At 46.8% G+C, this 22012-nt stretch overlaps 1 protein-coding gene across 1 annotated transcript; it reads left to right on the forward strand.

Moving 5' to 3' along the window:
• The first annotated feature begins 331 nt into the window (after positions 1 to 331).
• LOC135553793 (transmembrane protein 114-like) lies at positions 332 to 9175 on the forward strand. Its single transcript, XM_064985739.1, has 3 exons — positions 332 to 420; positions 551 to 597; positions 8932 to 9175. The coding sequence occupies exons 1-3, from the start codon at positions 332 to 334 to the stop codon at positions 9162 to 9164; spliced, it is 369 nt and encodes a 122-aa protein (XP_064841811.1). The 3' UTR covers positions 9165 to 9175.
• The last annotated feature ends 12837 nt before the right edge of the window (positions 9176 to 22012 follow it).

Below are 22012 nucleotides of genomic sequence, written 5' to 3' on the forward strand. Positions count from 1 at the left end.
ATCTTTTTGTTTTCTCATGATTTGGTTGGGTCTAATTGTGCTGCTGTCCTGGGGCTCTGTGGGGTCTGTTTGGGTTTGTGAACAGAGCCCCAGGACCAGCTTGCTTAGGGGACTCTTCTCCAGGTTCATCTCTCTGTAGGTGATGGCTTTGTTATGGAAGGTTTGGGAATCGCTTCCTTCTCTCTCCCTCACGCTCTCTCTCTCCCTCATGCTCTCTCTCTCCCTCTCTCCATCTCTCTCTCTCTCTCCCTCTCTCTCTCTCTCTCTCTCAAGAAAGTGCGTTACAGCATATTTATGTTTTCGCTCTCTCCCTCCCTCCCCCCTCTCAGATATGCATGGGACATTCATGGTGTTGCTTCCTCTCAGCATGATCATCATGGTTGTCAGGGGGGACTGGGGACTGATGGGGGTTCTACTACTGCTGATGACTGGCCAGAGCTTAGCACCCTACTACTGCTGATGACTCCAGAGGTGATGACTGGTGTACTGTTACTACTGGGAGGTAAGCACCCTACTCCCTACACCCTACACCCTATACCCTTACCTCCAGAGCTTACCTACTACTGCTGATGACTGGTGTACTGTTACTACTGGGAGGTAAGCACCCTATACCCTACACCTTATACTCTACACTCTACACCGTATAGCTTATACCCTTTACCCTATGCGTTATACCCTATACCTTATACTCTACACCCTATACCCAATGCCTTATACCATATGCCTTATACCCTATACCCTATACCCTATACCTTATACCTTAAACTCTACACCCTATACCCTATACCTTAAACTCTACACCCTATACCCTATACCTTAAACTCTACACCCTATACCCTATACCTTAAACTCTACACCCTATACCTTATACCTTAAACTCTACACCCTATACCTTAAACTCTACACCCTATACCTTAAACTCTACACCCTATACCTTAAACTCTACACCCTATACCCTATACCTTAAACTCTACACCCTATACCTTATACCTTAAACTCTACACCCTATACCTTAAACTCTGCAACCTAAAATTTACACCCTATACCCTATTCCCGACACTCTACACCCTACACCTTATACGTTATACCCTATACTTTATAGCCTATACCCTATACCCGACACTCTACACCCTATACCCTACACCTACACTCTATACCCTCTATGTTATACCCTAAACCCTGCACCCTATACCATACACCCTACACCCTTACCTCCAGAGCTTACCTACTACTGCTGATGACTGGTGTACTGTTACTACTGGGAGGTAAGCACCCTACTCCCTACACCCTACACCCTATACCCTTACCTCCAGAGCTTACCTACTACTGCTGATGACTGGTGTACTGTTACTACTGGGAGGTAAGCACCCTACTCCCTACACCCTACACCCTATACCCTTACCTCCAGAGCTTACCTACTACTGCTGATGACTGGTGTACTGTTACTACTGGGAGGTAAGCACCCTACTCCCTACACCCTACACCCTATACCCTTACCTCCAGAGCTTACCTACTACTGCTGATGACTGGTGTACTGTTACTACTGGGAGGTAAGCACCCTATACCCTACACCCTACACCCTATACCCTACACCTGATACTCTACACTCTACACCCTATACCTTATACCCTTTACCTTATACCCTATACAAGATACTTTATACACTATTCCTTATACCCTACACCCTACACCTTATACCCTACACCCTACACCCTATTACCCTACACCTTATACCTTATACCCTTTACCTTATACCCTATACAAGATACTTTATACACTATTCCTTATACCCTACACCCTACACCCTATTACCCTACACCTTATACCTTATACCCTTTACCTTATACCCTATACAAGATACTTTATACACTATTCCTTATACCCTACACCCTACACCTTATACCCTACACCCTACACCCTATTACCCTACACCTTATACCTTATACCCTTTACCTTATACCCTATACAAGATACTTTATACTCTATTCCTTATACCCTACACCCTACACCTTATACTCTACACCCTACACCTTATACCCTACACCCTACACCTTATACTCTACACCCTACACCTTATACCCTACACCCTACACCTTATACTCTACACCCTATACCTTATACCCTTTACCTTATACCCTATACAAGATACTTTATACTCTATTCCTTATACCCTACACCCTACACCTTATACTCTACACCCTACACCTTATTCTCTACACCCTACACCTTATACCCTAAACTCTATAACCTGTGCTTTATACCATATACCCTATACCTTATAATGTACACCCTATACCTTATAGCCTACACCATATACCCTACACCTTATACCCCATGCCCTATACCCTACACCTTATACCCCATGCCCTATACCCTACACCTTATACCCTACACCTTATACCCCATGCCCTATACCCTACACCTTATACCCTACACCTTATACCCCATGCCCTATACCCTACACCTTATACCCTACACCTTATACCCCATGCCCTATACCCTACACCTTATACCCTACACCTTATACCCCATGCCCTATACCCTACACCTTATACCCTACACCTTATACCCCATGCCCTATACCCTACACCTTATACCCTACACCTTATACCCCATGCCCTATACCCTACACCTTATACCCCATGCCCTATACCCTACACCTTATACCCTACACCTTATACCCCATGCCCTATACCCTACACCTTATACCCTACACCTTATACCCCATGCCCTATACCCTACACCTTATACCCTACACCTTATACCCCATGCCCTATACCCTACACCTTATACCCTACACCTTATACCCCATGCCCTATACCCTACACCTTATACCCCATGCCCTATACCCTACACCTTATACCCTACACCTTATACCCTACACCTTATACCCTACACCTTATACCCTATGCCTTAAACTCTACACCCTATACTTTATAGCCTATACCCTATACCCGACACTCTACACCCTACACCTACACCTACACTCTATACCCTCTATGTTATACCCTAAACCCTGCACCCTACACCATACACCCTACACCTACACCTACACTCTATACCCTCTATGTTATACCCTAAACCCTGCACCCTATACCATACACCCTACACCCTTAACTCCAGAGCTTACCTACTAATGCTGATGACTGGTGTACTGTTACTACTGGGAGGTAAGCACCTTACTCCCTACACCTTTTACCCTATACCCTATTTCTTATACCCTACACCTTATACCCTACACCCTACACCCTACACCCTATACCCTATACCCTATACCCTACACCTTACACCTTATACCCTACACCTTATACCCTACACCTTATACACGCCTCACCACCAAACCACGACAGTTTATATACTATACCGACCACTTTCCACTCATTTATATTGAAAGTACACTGAACAGTAATCATTTCAACAACGGAGTGAAAGTTCATATGAGTACATCAGTCAATTAAAATGAATTGATTTTGTCCTAATCTGTGGATTTCACAAGACTTAGACTACAGGTATTTATTGTATCGTTATTTAACGGCAGATTGTTACCTCGTCAGCTCGGGGATTTGATCTAACAACCTTTGGTTAGTGGCCCAACGCTCTAACCACTAGGCCACCTGCCGCCCAACGCTCTAACCACTAGGCTACCTAACACCCAACACTCTAACCACTAGGCTACCTGACACCCAACACTCTAACCACTAGGCCACCTGCCGCCCAACGCTCTAACCACTAGGCCACCTGCCGCCCAACACTCTAACCACTAGGCCACCTGCCGCCCAACGCTCTAACCACTAGGCGACCTGCCGCCTGTACACCTAACCACTAGGCGACCTGCCACCTCTACACTCTAACCACTAGGCCACCTGCCGCCCAACGCTCTAACCACTAGGCTACCTGCCGCCTCTACACTCTAACCACTAGGCTACCCTGCCACCTCTACACTCTAACCACAAGGCGACCTGCCACCTCTACACTCTAACCACTAGGCTACCTGCCAGCACTCTAACCACTGGGCTACCTGCCAGGACACTCTTAACCACAAGGCGATCTGCCACCTCTACACTCTAACCACTAGGCTACCTGCCACCTCTACAGTCTAACCACTAGGCTACCTGCCACATCTACACTCTAACCACTATGACCTTTGAGTCAGAACAATGTGATGATTTTTCCCTTTCCACCTGTGTCTCCCTAGTGGTTAGTATGTCCCTGTGTCTCCCTAGTGGTCAGTTTGTCCCTGTGTCTCCCTAGTGGTCAGTATGTCCCTGTGTCTCCCTAGTGGTCAGTATGTGTCTCCCTAGTGGTCAGTATGTCACTGTGTCTCCCTAGTGGTCAGTCTGTCCCTGTGTCTCCCTAGTGGTCAGTATGTGTCTCCCTAGTGGTCAGTATGTGTCCCCCTAGTGGTCAGTATGTCCCTGTGTCTCCCTAGTGGTCAGTATGTGTCTCCCTAGTGGTCAGTATGTGTCTCCCTAGTGGTCAGTATGTGTCTCCCTAGTGGTCAGTTTGTCCCTGTGTCTCCCTAGTGGTCAGTATGTGTCTCCCTAGTGGTCAGTATGTCCCTGTGTCTCCCTAGTGGTCAGTATGTCCCTGTGTCTCCATAGTGGTCAGTATGTCCCTGTGTCTCCCTAGTGGTCAGTATGTCCCTGTGTCTCCCTAGTGGTCAGTATGTGTCTCCCTAGTGGTCAGTATGTGTCTCCCTAGTGGTCAGTATGTGTCTCCCTAGTGGTCAGTATGTCTCTGTGTCTCCCTAGTGGTCAGTATGTGTCACCCTAGTGGTCAGTATGTCCCTGTGTCTCCCTAGTGGTCAGTATGTGTCTCCCTAGTGGTCAGTATGTGTCCCCCTAGTGGTCAGTATGTCCCTGTGTCTCCCTAGTGGTCAGTATGTCCCTGTGTCTCCCTAGTGGTCAGTATGTCTCTGTGTCTCCCTAGTGGTTAGTATGTCCCTGTGTCTCCCTAGTGGTCAGTATGTGTCTCCCTAGTGGTCAGTATGTCCCTGTGTCTCCCTAGTGGTCAGTATGTGTCTCCCTAGTGGTCAGTATGTGTCTCCCTAGTGGTCAGTATGTGTCCCCCTAGTGGTCAGTATGTCCCTGTGTCTCCCTAGTGGTCAGTATGTGTCCCCCTAGTGGTCAGTATGTCCCTGTGTCTCCCTAGTGGTCAGTATGTGTCCCCCTAGTGGTCAGTATGTCTCTGTGTCTCCCTAGTGGTCAGTATGTCTCTGTGTCTCCCTAGTGGTCAGTATGTGTCTCCTAGTGGTCAGTATGTCCCTGTGTCTCCCTAGTGGTCAGTATGTCCCTGTGTCTCCTAGTGGTCAGTATGTGTCTCCCTAGTGGTCAGTATGTCCCTGTGTCTCCCTAGTGGTCAGTATGTCTCTGTGTCTCCCTAGTGGTCAGTATGTCTCTGTGTCTCCATAGTGGTCAGTATGTGTCTCCCTAGTGGTCAGTATGTGTCTCCCTAGTGGTCAGTATGTCCCTGTGTCTCCCTAGTGGTCAGTATGTCTCTGTGTCTCCCTAGTGGTCAGTATGTCTCTGTGTCTCCCTAGTGGTCAGTATGTGTCTCCCTAGTGGTCAGTATGTCCCTGTGTCTCCCTAGTGGTCAGTCTGTGTCTCCCTAGTGGTCAGTATGTCCCTGTGTCTCCCTAGTGGTCAGTATGTGTCTCCCTAGTGGTCAGTATGTCTCTGTGTCTCCCTAGTGGTCAGTATGTCCCTGTGTCTCCTAGTGGTCAGTATGTCTCTGTGTCTCCTAGTGGTCAGTATGTCCCTGTGTCTCCCTAGTGGTCAGTATGTGTCTCCCTAGTGGTCAGTATGTCCCTGTGTCTCCCTAGTGGTCAGTATGTCCCTGTGTCTCCCTAGTGGTCAGTATGTGTCTCCCTAGTGGTCAGTATGTCCCTGTGTCTCCCTAGTGGTCAGTATGTCTCTGTGTCTCCCTAGTGGTCAGTATGTCCCTGTGTCTCCCTAGTGGTCAGTATGTGTCTCCCTAGTGGTCAGTATGTCTCTGTGTCTCCCTAGTGGTCAGTATGTCCCTGTGTCTCCCTAGTGGTCAGTGTGTGTCTCCTAGTGGTCAGTATGTCTCTGTGTCTCCCTAGTGGTCAGTATGTCCCTGTGTCTCCCTAGTGGTCAGTATGTCCCTGTGTCTCCTAGTGGTTAGTTTGTCCCTGTGTCTCCCTAGTGGTCAGTATGTGTCTCCTAGTGGTCAGTATGTCCCTGTGTCTCCTAGTGGTCAGTATGTGTCTCCCTAGTGGTCAGTATGTCCCTGTGTCTCCCTAGTGGTCAGTATGTCCCTGTGTCTCCCTAGTGGTCAGTATGTCCCTGTGTCTCCTAGTGGTCAGTCTGTGTCTCCCTAGTGGTCAGTATGTCCCTGTGTCTCCCTAGTGGTCAGTATGTGTCTCTCCTAGTGGTCAGTATGTCCCTGTGTCTCCTAGTGGTCAGTATGTGTCTCCCTAGTGGTCAGTATGTCCCTGTGTCTCCCTAGTGGTCAGTATGTCTCTGTGTCTCCCTAGTGGTCAGTATGTCCCTGTGTCTCCCTAGTGGTCAGTATGTGTCTCCCTAGTGGTCAGTATGTCCCTGTGTCTCCCTAGTGGTTAGTTTGTCCCTGTGTCTCCCTAGTGGTCAGTATGTGTCTCCTAGTGGTCAGTATGTGTCTCCCTAGTGGTCAGTATGTCCCTGTGTCTCCTAGTGGTCAGTAGTGTCTCCCTAGTGGTCAGTATGTGTCCTAGTGGTCAGTATGTCCCTGTGTCTCCCTAGTGGTCAGTATGTGTCTCCCTAGTGGTCAGTATGTCCCTGTGTCTCCTAGTGGTTAGTTTGTCCCTGTGTCTCCCTAGTGGTCAGTATGTGTCTCCCTAGTGGTCAGTATGTCCCTGTGTCTCCCTAGTGGTCAGTATGTCCCTGTGTCTCCCTAGTGGTCAGTATGTGTCTCCTAGTGGTCAGTATGTCCCTGTGTCTCCTAGTGGTCAGTATGTCTCTGTGTCTCCCTAGTGGTCAGTATGTCCCTGTGTCTCCCTAGTGGTCAGTATGTGTCTCCTAGTGGTCAGTATGTCCCTGTGTCTCCCTAGTGGTCAGTATGTGTCTCCCTAGTGGTCAGTATGTGTCTCCTAGTGGTCAGTATGTCCCTGTGTCTCCATAGTGGTCAGTATGTGTCTCCCTAGTGGTCAGTATGTCCCTGTGTCTCCTAGTGGTCAGTATGTGTCTCCCTAGTGGTCAGTATGTCCCTGTGTCTCCCTAGTGGTCAGTATGTCCCTGTGTCTCCCTAGTGGTCAGTATGTGTCTCCCTAGTGGTCAGTATGTGTCTCCCTAGTGGTCAGTATGTCCCTGTGTCTCCCTAGTGGTCAGTATGTGTCTCCCTAGTGGTCAGTATGTGTCTCCCTAGTGGTCAGTATGTGTCTCCCTAGTGGTCAGTTTGTGTCTCCCTAGTGGTCAGTATGTCCCTGTGTCTCCCTAGTGGTCAGTATGTGTCTCCCTAGTGGTCAGTATGTGTCTCCCTAGTGGTCAGTATGTCTCTGTGTCTCCCTAGTGGTCAGTATGTCCCTGTGTCTCCATAGTGGTCAGGATGTGTCTCCCTAGTGGTCAGTATGTCCCTGTGTCTCCCTAGTGGTCAGTATGTCCCTGTGTCTCCCTAGTGGTCAGTATGTGTCTCCCTAGTGGTCAGTATGTGTCTCCCTAGTGGTCAGTATGTGTCTCCCTAGTGGTCAGTATGTCCCTGTGTCTCCCTAGTGGTCATTATGTCCCTGTGTCTCCCTAGTGGTCAGTATGTCCCTGTGTCTCCCTAGTGGTCAGTATGTGTCTCCCTAGTGGTCAGTATGTCCCTGTGTCTCCTAGTGGTCAGTATGTGTCTCCTAGTGGTCAGTATGTCCCTGTGTCTCCTAGTGGTCAGTATGTCCCTGTGTCTCCTAGTGGTCAGTATGTGTCTCCCTAGTGGTCAGTATGTGTCTCTAGTGGTCAGTATGTGTCTCCCTAGTGGTCAGTATGTCCCTGTGTCTCCATAGTGGTCAGTATGTGTCTCCTAGTGGTCAGTATGTGTCTCCCTAGTGGTCAGTATGTCCCTGTGTCTCCTAGTGGTCAGTATGTGTCTCCTAGTGGTCAGTATGTCCCTGTGTCTCCCTAGTGGTCAGTATGTCCCTGTGTCTCCTAGTGGTCAGTATGTGTCTCTCTAGTGGTCAGTATGTCCCTGTGTCTCCTAGTGGTCAGTATGTCTCTGTGTCTCCTAGTGGTCAGTATGTCCCTGTGTCTCCCTAGTGGTCAGTTTGTCTCTGTGTCTCCCTAGTGGTCAGTATGTCCTGTGTCCCCTAGTGGTCAGTGTGTCCCTGTGTCTCCTAGTGGTCAGTATGTCCCTGTGTCTCCTAGTGGTCAGTATGTCCCTGTGTCTCCCTAGTGGTCAGTATGTCCCTGTGTCTCCTAGTGGTCAGTATGTCTCTGTGTCTCCTAGTGGTCAGTATGTGTCTCCTAGTGGTCAGTATGTGTCTCCCTAGTGGTCAGTATGTGTCTCCCTAGTGGTCAGTATGTCCCTGTGTCTCCCTAGTGGTCAGTATGTGTCTCCCTAGTGGTCAGTATGTCCCTGTGTCTCCCTAGTGGTCAGTATGTGTCTCCCTAGTGGTCAGTATGTCCCTGTGTCTCCCTAGTGGTCAGTATGTGTCTCCCTAGTGGTCAGTATGTGTCTCCCTAGTGGTTAATTTGTCCCTGTCATTTGGTATTTTATCAGTAAACACACTCCTTTCCCCCATTTCTCTCCTATTTCCCTCCCTCCCTCTCTCTCTCTCTCTCTCTCTCTCTCTCTCTCTCTCTCTCTCTCTCTCTCTCTCTCTCTCTCTCTCTCTCTCTCTCTCTCTCTCTCTCTCTCTTTCCTCCTCCCTCCCTCCCTCCCTCCCTCCCTCCTCCCTCCCTCCCTCCCTCCCTCCCTCCTCCCTCCCTCCCTCCCTCCCTCCCTCCTCCCTCCCTCCAGCTCTGTCCTCACTAACAGGGGTGAGTGTGTACATGGCCTACTCTGCTGCAGTCTTCCAGGAGGCTCTGTGTCTGGCTGAGCAGATGGGGGTCAATATGGAGGGGGTCCAGATCCTGTTTGGCTGGTCTCTGGTCCTGTCCTGGATCTCTAGTGGAACACAGCTATTCACCTCTGCTGGCTTCCTGCTGGCCTGCAGAACCATCACTACACAGAGACAGGAACTGAAATTATGAGACATGGAGGGAGGGGGGGAGAGGGAGGGAGGAGGAGAGAAGAGGAGGAGGAGAGAGAGGAGGGAGGAGAGAGAGGGAGGAGGAGAGAGGGAGAGGAGAGGAGGAGAGGGAGGGAAGGAGAGGAAAGAGAGGGAGGAGGAAAGAGAGGGAGCGAGAGAAAAAGGAGGATGGAGGGACAAAAAAATTAAACATGTTTTCTTGAATTTTTACAATTTTGACTTTGCAGCTGGCCTATCTATGGGAAAAATCACTCCGTTCTGCCTCCAGGACAAGACTCATGACAATAAACGTTGACCTGCATCCTTGATGCAATTCAACTCGGTCCTCTCTCTTGTCTTGACATATCCCTTTGATTGGTTAAGACACAAGGTGTACCTGGAGAGGATGAGTGTTCATGTAACGGGGAAAAGATCACACAGTTAAAGAGGACAATCTGTGATTGCTTCATCCATCTTCATGACACTTTTAGTGGTGGTGTGAACACTTTGCTGTTTGAACTACAGATTTCCCCTTTAAGTGTACTTGTATGGAGGAGAGGTGTCTTGATATGGCCAGGAAGGAAACACCCTTCCCTGCACCGCCTTAACTGGCTCCCAGTCAAACTACACCTCACCTTCAAGAAACTACACCTCGCCTACACCTCACCTCCTCAGTCTGGCTTTCTCCTCAGTCTGGCTTTCTCCCTTGTCTGGCTTTCTCCTCAGTCTGGCTTTCTCCTCAGTCTGGCTTTCTCCTCAGTCTGGCTTTCTCCACAGTCTGGCTTTCTCCTCAGCTTTGCTTTCTCCTCAGTCTGGCTTTCTCCTCAGTCTGGCTATCTCCCTCAGTCTGGCTTTCTCCTCAGTCTGGCTTTCTCCTCAGTCTGGCTTTCTCCCTTGTCTGGCTTTCTCCCTTGTCTGGCTTTCTCCTCAGTCTGGCTTTCTCCTCAGTCTGGCTTTCTCCCTTGTCTGGCTTTCTCCTCAGTCTGGCTTTCTCCTCAGTCTGGCTTTCTCCTCAGTCTGGCTTACTCCTCAGTCTGGCTTTCTCCTCAGCTTGGCTTTCTCCTCAGCTTGGCTTTCTCCCTTGTCTGGCTTTCTCCTCAGTCTGGCTTTCTCCTCAGCCTGGCTTTCTCCCCAGTCTGGCTCACTCCTCAGTCTGGCTTTCTCCTCAGTCTGGCATTCTCCTCAGTCTGGCTTTCTCCTCAGCCTGGCTTTCTCCTCAGTCTGGCTTTCTCCTCAGCCTGGCTTTCTCCCCAGTCTGGCTCACTCCTCAGTCTGGCTCTCTCCTCAGTCTGGCTTTCTCCTCAGTCTGGCTTTCTCCTCAGTCTGGCATTCTCCTCAGTCTGGCTTTCTCCTCAGCCTGGCTTTCTCTTCAGTCTGGCTTTCTCCTCAGTCTGGCTTTCTCCCTTGTCTGGCTTTCTCCTCAGTCTGGCTTTCTCCTCAGTCTGGCTTTCTCCTCAGTCTGGCTCACTCCTCAGTCTGGCTTACTCCTCAGTCTGGCTTTCTCCTCAGTCTGGCTCTCCTCAGTCTGGCTTTCTCCTCAGTCTGGCTTTTTCCTCAGTCTGGCTTTCTCCTCAGTCTGGCTTTCTCCTCAGCGTAGCCCAGCAAAGCCCAACAAAACACAGCATCATATGATGCAAAATGCGTGAAATATTCCTTTTTTAAGGTAATTAAATTATATTATTTTCATTGTCTTTTTTTATCCTGTATTTTATATATCCTATATCCTATATTTTCCTGAGTCTGTTTTTGCTGTAAAGTTTTCTTGGTTTTTAGAAAGGTACTTTAAATTCAGAACACTGATACAATACACACATTCAGACAGAACATTTATACAATACACACATTCAGACAGAACACGGATACAATACACACATTTAGACAGAACACAGATACAATACACACATTCAGACAGAACACTGATACAAAATTCGATTTGATTTGATACACACATTCAGACAGAACATCCAGACAATGAAGAATGTCCTCTCCTAATTTATACACTCCTTTCCCCCCCGACCTCTTCCTTGCTGTTGAGTCTTTCGGTGTTTCATTGGTCCATTGTTGATATCGTCCCAAAATGTTTTGCATGTCAGAAATATTTTCCATATTTGTAACTTTCAATGTACAGATACACATATAAAATCAGATATATAGCCAGTATGATGTATTTTCTACTATATGTTGTCAGTTATTAGATGCTGGATATATGTATGTATATATGTCTGTAAACCTAGGTCTGTTACCTCCCTCCCTAAAAGAGGTAACCCTTATTGGAGTGGTGGATAGCAGGTGGTTTGCTACAATACTGTACTATGGGTCACTGTTAGAAATCAGACTAACTGGACTAGACTCAGTATGTCACACAGGAATGTTAGAATTCTGTTGTAACTAATGAACGGGTTGTTGAAATTACTTTATTCCTTTTTAACTAATGAACGTGCTGTTATTCGGGTTTGACGGTTGTGTTTGAAAATGTCAGATGTGTAAAAAAGACTATTCTTCAAATAAAGTTGAGTTAAATAAAAACCTAATGTTGAGAGAGAGAGAGAGAGAGAGAGAGAGAGAGAGAGAGAGAGAGAGAGAGAGAGAGAGAGAGAGAGAGAGAGAGAGAGAGAGAGAGAGGTCATGATCATGTGAGCTCCTGCATTTTCAGCATGTTCTCAAAAAGAGATAGATGTAGAGTTATTTAAGACTGGATTGTTTGTCAGGAACACATGCAGGATTCTACCCTCTACAACTTAACCTTCACTCCAAATCAAAACTCTAAAATCTGCAACCTGATTTTGGACGGAATTACAGAATCACATGGAAGGCTTACAACTGCCCAAGATGATCGTTCCAATTTATATACAGTAAATGCTCTGGGAAAACAACAGAAATCTGAAAACACCACGCTGTAACGACGTTCTTCTGTTGAAGGAGGAGCGGACCAAAATGCAGCGTGGTGGTTACTCATATTTATTGTTGAAAAATGACTAGACATGAAAATACTGAAATGTACAAAAAACAACAGATGGAAACGTGAAAAAACTATACAGCCTGTCTGGTGAAACTAAACACAGAGACAGGAACAATCACCCACCAAACACTCAAAGAATATGGCTGCCTAAATATGGTTCCCAATCAGAGACAACGATAATCACCTGACTCTGATTGAGAACCACTTCAGACAGCCATAGACTACGCTAGACATCCCACAAAACCCCAAGACGAAACACACCACAATAAACCCATGTCACACCCTGGCCTGACCCAATAAATGAAGATAAACATCATACATTTTGACCAGGGCGTGACACATCCAACCTGGAACTGACTGAATAATGTTTAGTCTGAAGCCCTGTTTTATTTCCAAAAGCAAAGAAGAAAAATACATGACTTTATAAGGACTGAATGCTGAATGAAGCCTGATACAACTTCAATTAGAGATGACTTGTCAAGTGAGAGGTGTCAAAGCCCTTAAGCCCAACAATGGCAGGAGAGTCGCACAGTCTACTCCAACCAAATGGAGAGGGCTTAGAAGCTGCCTCCCACAGTACCCTGTGTATGTAAAGAATGATAAGGCAAGAAAATATCACAAAATGAAGCTCCTTATGGAAAATCAAGAGACACTTTTTGCTGACTATTATAAAAATGGGAACATCAGCAACCTCATCTTCCACACAGACCATCCCCTGGCATGGCACAGTGCTATATTAACCAGACCATCCCCTGGCACAGTGTTATATTAACCAGACCATCCCCTGGCACAGTGTTATATTAACCAGACCATCCCCTGGTACAGTGCTATATTAACCAGACCATCCCCTGACACAGTGTTATATTAACCAGACCATCCCCTGGCATAGTGTTATATTAACCAGACCATCCCCTGGCATAGTGTTATATTAACCAGACCATCCCCTGGCACAGTGTTATATTAACCAGACCATCCCCTGGCACAGTGTTATATTAACCAGACCATCCCCTGACACAGTGTTATATTAACCAGACCATCCCCTGGCATGGAGCTATATTAACCAGACCATCCCCTGGCATAGTGTTATATTAACCAGACCATCCCCTGGCACAGTGTTATATTAACCCACTAACCCTCTGTCAAGAGGGGGGTGTTAAAGAGGGGTGGAAACTCAGGATACTAGACAACGAGGAGTCTGAGTCAGCTAATATAAATCTCTGGAACAGTAATGGTACAGGGCAACCCCCAAACAGTTTCAGATGGACTTTCACCTAATCAAAGAATTAGCTCTGCAGCAGAAGCTCTCCATTGAGAAAGATATCCCCACCCCGAACGGGTCAGACCAGACCTCTTCATTATATAACCCCATAGACGAGCAACCCCAAGCGGAAAGTCAAACTCCCAGCACAGAGTACTACTCCCTCATTGAAATGAAGGACAAATTCACCCAGCTGGAGGTAAGGCAGGTGGAGCTGGAACAGCAGGACCCGGAGAGCTGGAGGTGGAGAGAGACATATCTGCACACTGGACAGTGGTGAGACAACTTCAACAGGAGAAAGAGCAGGAGCAGAACAGAGCACTAAAGGAGAGGATCAGACTGCTGGAGGAGAGGTTAAGGGGGATGTTGTGTGACAGAGAACAACCTACTAGAGAGGTGGCCAACCCCAGAGAGAAGCCTGCAGAACAACCTACTAGAGAGGTGGCCAACCCCAGAGAGAAGCCTGCAGAACAACCTACTAGAGAGGTGGCCACCCCCACAGAGAAGCCTGCAGAACAACCTACTAGAGAGGTGGCCAACCCCACAGAGAAGCCTGCAGAACAACCTACTAGAGAGGTGGCCAACCCCACAGAGAAGCCTGCAGAACAACCTACTAGAGAGGTGGCCAACCCCACAGAGAAGCCTGCAGAACAGCCCACTAGAGAGGTGGCCAACCCCACAGAGAGGCCTGCAGAACAGCCCACTAGAGAGGTGGCCACCCCCACAGAGAAGCCTGCAGAACAGCCCACTAGAGAGGTGGCCAACCCCACAGAGAAGCCTGCAGAACAGCCCACTAGAGAGGTGGCCAACCCCACAGAGAAGCCTGCAGAACAGCCCACTAGAGGTGGCCAACCCCACAGAGAAGCCTGCAGAACAGCCCACTAGAGAGGTGGCCAACCCCACAGAGAAGCCAGCAGAACAGCCCACTAGAGAGGTGGCCAACCCCACAGAGAAGCCAGCAGAACAGCCCACTAGAGAGGTGGCCAACCCCACAGAGAAGCCTGCAGAACAGCCCACTAGAGGTGGCCAACCCCACAGAGAAGCCTGCAGAACAGCCCACTAGAGGTGGCCAACCCCACAGAGAAGCCAGCAGAACAGCCCACTAGAGAGGTGGCCAACCCCACAGAGAAGCCAGCAGAACAGCCCACTAGAGAGGTGGCCAACCCCACAGAGAAGCCAGCAGAACAGCCCACCTCAGCTCCCGACAAAAGTCTCAACACCACAGCAGAGCAGTCCACCCCAGACCCTGACCAAATATGTTCCCCAATCAGAGACAACGATAAACAGCTGCCTCTGATTGGGAACCAATCTTGGCAACAATTGACATATAAACACCTAGACAATACAAAAACTACACAAACCACCCCTTGTCACACCCTGACCTAACCAAAACAATAAAGAAAACAAAGATAACGAAGGTCAGGGCGTGACTGGTGTAGGCCCTCATTACAATAACAATTTGTTCTTAATAACTGACTTGCCAAGTTAAATAAAGGTTAAATTAAAAACGTTAAATAAACAATAATAATACAACAAGGTAGTGTTTTGAGGGTGGACTGACTGTGTTATTTGGCATTAATAGACCGGTTTTACGCACAACAACTTTCTATCCAACCTGGGAGAGAGTGTGAAGATGGCTCAGTCATGCATATTCACGTTACAATCTGCAATGTTTGAATTATTGAACAACAAATTACATTAGTGCCACCAGCCAGCAGTCTACAAATGGCAGCATTGCGACGCCGTGTATAGCTTAGTGAAACGTTAGACGAGCAAATAGTTGTACCAATAAACAGTTATCCTTTAGCTAAAGCAAAGCTATGCAGTACAAACCCTGGCACCACAGATAGCCTATCATTATTCAATATGCATGCAGCCACATAGACACGTCGCAACACCATGGGACAGCGATCGATAGCCTATAGGACTACTTTGTAAGTGGCTGTCTGGCAGACACATTGGATTTTAGAGGGAGACTCCGACCTTGCCGGGGCTCAGAGAAAGTGTGGCGCGCCACTGATCACAGGTCAGAGGTTAGACGTTGTTCGAGGAGCAGAACACGGAATGGAGTTATTCGTTTTCCTCACAGATGATTGGCTTTCAAAGACAGGCACTTTGATCAGCCCAGCAGGAACACGCACGGTTAGCTACAAATGGTCCAATCGTCTCAAAGGTGGAGAGGTGGATAGTGGAAGAAGACTAGGAGAACACGAGTTAGTAAAAGGAGACATTAATAGGTTTTCAACAAGAAAGCCTCCCTTCACCCCAAGGCCACACTACAACATGTTTAACAACAATAGAGTCTCCCTCTACCAAGAACATGGTTTAATCCCAGCTATATACCACTACAACATGTTTAACAACAATAGAGTCTCCCTCTACCAAGAACATGGTTTAATCCCAGCTATATACCACTACAACATGTTTAACAACAATAGAGTCTCCCTCTATGCAGAACATGGTTTAATCCCAGCTATATAACAGCTTTAACTACAAGAGAGTCTCCCCCCACCCAGAACATGGTTTAATCCCAGCTATATCCCACTATAACAGCTTTAACAACAAGAGAGTCTCCCCCCACCCAGAACATGGTTTAATCCCAGCTATATCCCACTATAACAGCTTTAACAACAAGAGAGTCTCCCCCCACCCAGAACATGGTTTAATCCCAGCTATATCCCACTATAACAGCTTTAACAACAAGAGAGTCTCCCTCCACCCAGAACATGGTTTAATCCCAGCTATATCCCACTATAACAGCTTTAACAACAAGAGAGTCTCCCCCCACCCAGAACATGGTTTAATCCCAGCTATATCCCACTATAACAGCTTTAACAACAAGAGAGTCTCCCTCCACCCAGAACATGGTTTAATCCCAGCTATATAACAGGTTTAACAACAATAGAGTCTCCCTCTACCAAGAACATGGTTTAATCCCAGTTTATATAACAGCTTTAACAACAAGAGAGTCTCCCTCCACCCAGAACATGGTTTAATCCCAGTTTATATAACAGCTTTAACAACAAGAGAGTCTCCCTCCACCCAGAACATGGTTTAATCCCAGCTATATCCCACTATAACAGCTTTAACAACAATAGAGTCTCCCTCCACCAAGAACATGGTTTAATCCCAGCTATATCCCACTATAACAGCTTTAACAACAAGAGAGTCTCCCTCTACCAAGAACATGGTTTAATCCCAGCTATATAAACAGTTTAACAACAAGAGAGTCTCCCTCCACCCAGAACATGGTTTAATCCCAGCTATATCCCACTATAACAGCTTTAACAACAAGAGAGTCTCCCTCCACCCAGAACATGGTTTAATCCCAGCTATATCCCACTAAAACAGCTTTAACAACAAGAGAGTCTCCCTCCACCCAGAACATGGTTTAATCCCAGCTATATAACAGGTTTAACAACAATAGAGTCTCCCTCTACCAAGAACATGGTTTAATCCCAGTTTATATAACAGTTTTAACAACAAGAGAGTCTCCCTCCACCCAGAACATGGTTTAATCTCAGTTTATATAACAGCTTTAACAACAAGAGAGTCTCCCTCCACCCAGAACATGGTTTAATCCCAGCTATATCCCACTATAACAGCTTTAACAACAAGAGAGTCTCCCTCTACCAAGAACATGGTTTAATCCCAGCTATATAAACGGTTTAACAACAAGAGTCTCCCCCACCCAGAACATGGTTTAATCCCAGCTATATCCCACTATAACAGCTTTAACAACAAGAGAGTCTCCTCCACCCAGAACATGGTTTAATCCCAGCTATATCCCACTATAACAGCTTTAACAACAAGAGAGTCTCCCTCTACCAAGAACATGGTTTAATCCCAGCTATATAAACGGTTTAACAACAAGAGAGTCTCCCCCCACCCAGAACATGGTTTAATCCCAGCTATATCCCACTATAACAGCTTTAACAACAAGAGTCTCCCTCCACCCAGAACATGGTTTAATCCCAGCTATATCCCACTATAACAGCTTTAACAACGAGAGTCTCCCTCCACCCAGAACATGGTTTAATCCCAGCTATATCCCACTATAACAGCTTTAACAACAAGAGAGTCTCCCCCCACCCAGAACATGGTTTAATCCCAGCTATATAAACAGTTTAACAACAAGAGAGTCTCCCTCCACCCAGAACATGGTTTAATCCCAGCTATATCCCACTATAACAGCTTTAACAACAAGAGAGTCTCCCTCTACCAAGAACATGGTTTAATCCCAGCTATATAACAGGTTTAACAACAAGAGAGTCTCCCCCCACCCAGAACATGGTTTAATCCCAGCTATATAACAGCTTTAACAACAAGAGAGTCTCCCTTCACCAAGAACATGGTTTAATCCCAGTTTATATAACAGCTTTAACAACAAGAGAGTCTCCCTCCACTCAGAACATGGTTTAATCCCAGTTTATATAATATAATAATAATAATATATCCCATTTAGCAGACGCTTTTGTCCAAAGCGACTTACAAGTCGGCTGGGGCCACTACTTTTACATATGGGTGGCCCTAGCGGGAATCGAACCCACGACGCTTGGCGTTGCAAGCGCCATGCTCTACCGACTGAGCCACACAGGACCCATATATAACAGGTTTAACAAATAGAGAGTCTCCCTTCACCAAGAACATGGTTTTATCCCAGTTTATATAACAGGTTTAACAACAAGAGAGTCTCCCTCTACCAAGAACATGGTTTAATCCCAGCTATATAACAGGTTTAACAACAAGAGAGTCTCCCTCCACCCAGAACATGGTTTAATCCCAGCTATATCCCACTATAACAGCTTTAACAACAAGAGAGTCTCCCTCTACCAAGAACATGGTTTAATCCCAGCTATATAACAGGTTTAACAACAAGAGAGTCTCCCTCCACCCAGAACATGGTTTAATCCCAGCTATATAACACTATAACAGAGTCCAAGATGTCAACCCTGACTAAGGTAGAGCCCTCATCCAGTGAGACTTAGTCAGGGTATTCACCTTAAGGTAGAGCCCTCATCCTGAGAGACTTAGTGTATTCACCTTAAGGTAGAGCCCTCATCCAGAGAGAATTAGTCAGGGTATTCACCTTAAGGTAGAGCCCTCATCCAGAGAGACTTAGTCAGGGTATTCACCTTAAGGTAGAGCCCTCATCCTGAGAGACTTAGTGTATTCACCTTAAGGTAGAGCCCTCATCCAGTGAGACTTAGTCAGGGTATTCACCTTAAGGTAGAGCCCTCATCCTGAGAGACTTAGTGTATTCACCTTAAGGTAGAGCCCTCATCCAGAGAGACTTAGTCAGGTTATTCACCTTAAGGTAGAGCCCTCATCCAGAGAGACTTAGTGTATTCACATTAAGGTAGAGCCCTCATCCTGAGAGACTTAGTGTATTCACCTTAAGGTAGAGCCCTCATCCAGAGAGACTTAGTGTATTCACCTTAAGGTAGAGCCCTCAGCCAGAGAGACTTAGTCAGGGTATTCACCTTAAGGTAGAGCCCTCATCCAGAGAGACTTAGTCAGGGTATTCACCTTAAGGTAGAGCCCTCATCCAGAGAGACTTAGTGTATTCACCTTAAGGTAGAGCCCTCATCCAGAGAGAATTAGTCAGGGTATTCACCTTAAGGTAGAGCCCTCATCCTGAGAGACTTAGTGTATTCACCTTAAGGTAGAGCCCTCATCCTGAGAGACTTAGTCAGGGTATTCACCTTAATGTAGCGCCCTCATCCAGAGAGAATTAGTCAGGGTATTCACCTTAAGGTAGCGCCCTCATCCAGAGAGAATTAGTCAGGGTATTCACCTTAAGGTAGAGCCCTCAGCCAGAGAGACTTAGTGTATTCACCTTAATACCTCTTGAAACTCTGGGGGCGCTATATCATTTTTGGATAAAAAGACATGCCCGTTTTAAGCGCAATATTTTGTCACAAAAAGATGCTCGACTATGCATATAATTGGTAACTTTGGAAAGAAAACACTCTGACGTGTCCAGAACGACCAAGATATTCTCTGTGCGTGCCCTAGAACGTGAGCTTCAGGCAAAACCAAGATGAGCCGTCATCCAGGAAATGAGCAGGATTTTTGAGGCTCCGTTTTCCATTGTCTCCTTATATGGCTGTGAATGCGAGAGGAATGAGCCTGCCCTTTCTGTCGTTTCCCCAAGGTGTCTGCAGCATTGTGACGTATTTGTAGGCATATCATTGGAAGATTGACCATAAGAGACCACATTTACCAGGTGTCCGCCCGGTGTCCTGCGCCGAAATTGGTGCGCAAACAGGCACAACATCTAAGTAGTTTTTTATCCATTTACATCAGTACATTTGAAACAGCCTAAACATTACAGCTACTCGCTGTTTATTATCTATGCATAGTCACTTCACCCCTACCTACATGTACAAATTACCTCGACTAACCTGGAACCCCGCACATTGACTCTGTACCAGTACCCCCTGTATATAGCCTCCACATTGAATCTGTACTGGTACCCCCTGTATATAGCCTCCACACTGACTCTGTACCGGTACCCCCTGTATATAGCCTCCACACTGACTCTGTACCGGTACCCCCTGTATATAGCCTCCACTCTGACTCTGTACCGGTGCCCCCTGTATATAGCCTCCACATTGAATCTGTACTGGTACCCCCTGTATATAGCCTCCACACTGACTCTGTACCGGTACCCCCTGTATATAGCCTCCACTCTGACTCTGTACCGGTGCCCCCTGTATATAGCCTCCACATTGAATCTGTACTGGTACCCCCTGTATATAGCCTCCACACTGACTCTGTACCGGTACCCCCTGTATATAGCCTCCACTCTGACTCTGTACCGGTGCCCCCTGTATATAGCCTCCACATTGAATCTGTACTGGTACCCCCTGTATATAGTCTCCACATTGACTCTGTACTGGTACCCCCTGTATATAGCCTCCACACTGACTCTGTACTGGTACCCCCTGTATATAGCCTCCACATTGACTCTGTACCGGTACCCCCTGTATATAGCCTCCACATTGACTCTGTACTGGTACCCCCTGTATATAGCCTCCACATTGACTCTGTACCGGTACCCCCTGTATATAGCCTCCACATTGACTCTGTACCGGTGCCCCCTGTATATAGTCTCCACACTGACTCGGTACAGGTGCCCCCTGTCCTGTTATATATTACACAGGGTCTGGTTGACCTGTCCTGTTATATATTACACAGGGTCTGGTTGACCTGTCCTGTTATATATTACACAGGGTCTGTTGACCTGTCCTGTTATATATTACACAGGGTCTGGTTGACCTGTCCTGTTATATATTACACAGGGTCTGGTTGACCTGTCCTGTTATATATTACACAGGGTCTGGTTGACCTGTCCTGTTATATATTACACAGGGTCTGGTTGACCTGTCCTGTTATATATTACACAGGGTCTGGTTGACCTGTCCTGTTATATATTACACAGGGTCTGGTTGACCTGTCCTGTTATATATTACACAGGGTCTGGTTGACCTGTCCTGCTATATATTACACAGGGTCTGGTTGACCTGTCCTGTTATATATTACACAGGGTCTGGTTGACCTGTCCTGTTATATATTACACAGGGTCTGGTTGACCTGTCCTGTTATATATTACACAGGGTCTGGTTGACCTGTCCTGTTATATATTACACAGGGTCTGGTTGACCTGTCCTGTTATATATTACACAGGGTCTGGTTGACCTGTCCTGTTATATATTACACAGGGTCTGGTTGACCTGTCCTGTTATATATTACACAGGGTCTGGTTGACCTGTCCTGTTATATATTACACAGGGTCTGGTTGACCTGTCCTGTTATATATTACACAGGGTCTGGTTGACCTGTCCTGTTATATATTACACAGGGTCTGGTTGACCTGTCCTGCTATATATTACACAGGGTCTGGTTGACCTGTCCTGTTATATATTACACAGGGTCTGGTTGACCTGTCCTGTTATATATTACACAGGTTCTGTATCTGATCACGATCCTCCCTCTTCTAGTGCCAGTGAAGTAGAAGTATCTTATAAATAGTTTTCACACCTAATCTTCATACGTCCGAAGTCAAATGTGCTGATCAAAAATAACAGGTTCGCTGTGGTAGAACGTTCATTTTGATTGCCAGTTTTCTGCATTTATCCGAGTGCAATCAGGTAGCTTTGCTTTCAGACGTGTCCGTGTAAATATAATCATTAGGGAAAAATGTTATTTTTCTGCAAAGGATGTAAAGTTTTTAAACAAACTATTATGTTAATCGCCTTATTGTGTGCATATAACATCTCTCTCTCTCTCTCTCTCTCTCTCTCTCTCTCTCACTCTCTCTCTCTCTCCCCCCCACCCCCGTGACACACTCAACCCCCGCAATCACACTCTATTGCTCTCTCTCCGTCGACAACCACAAGGGTTCTTGGCAAGCTGCTATAGAGACACCCACACGACCACGAGGGTGATTAACAAGCTGCTATAGAGACACCCACACAACCACGAGGGTGATTAACAAGCTGCTATAGAGACACCCACACAACCACGAGGGTGATTAACAAGCTGCTATAGAGACACCCACACAACCCAGAGGGTGATTAACAAGCTGCTATAGAGACACCCACACAACCACGAGGGTGATTGACAAGCTGCTATAGAGACACCCACA

The sequence above is a fragment of the Oncorhynchus masou genome, chromosome 14 (genome assembly GCF_036934945.1).
Source record: "Oncorhynchus masou masou isolate Uvic2021 chromosome 14, UVic_Omas_1.1, whole genome shotgun sequence".
NCBI lineage: Eukaryota > Metazoa > Chordata > Actinopteri > Salmoniformes > Salmonidae > Oncorhynchus > Oncorhynchus masou.

What these genes read in the sequence shown, in the direction of transcription:
- LOC135553793 (XM_064985739.1), top strand. Translation starts at nt 332, where the DNA reads ATGCATGGGACATTCATGGTGTTGCTTCCTCTCAGCATGATCATCATG. An exon ending in CTGATGGGGGTTCTACTACT is followed by an intron (nt 421 to 550) that starts GCTGATGACTGG and finishes CCTTACCTCCAG; the next exon opens with AGCTTACCTACTACTGCTGA. An exon ending in TGTACTGTTACTACTGGGAG is followed by an intron (nt 598 to 8,931) that starts GTAAGCACCCTA and finishes CCCTCCCTCCAG; the next exon opens with CTCTGTCCTCACTAACAGGG.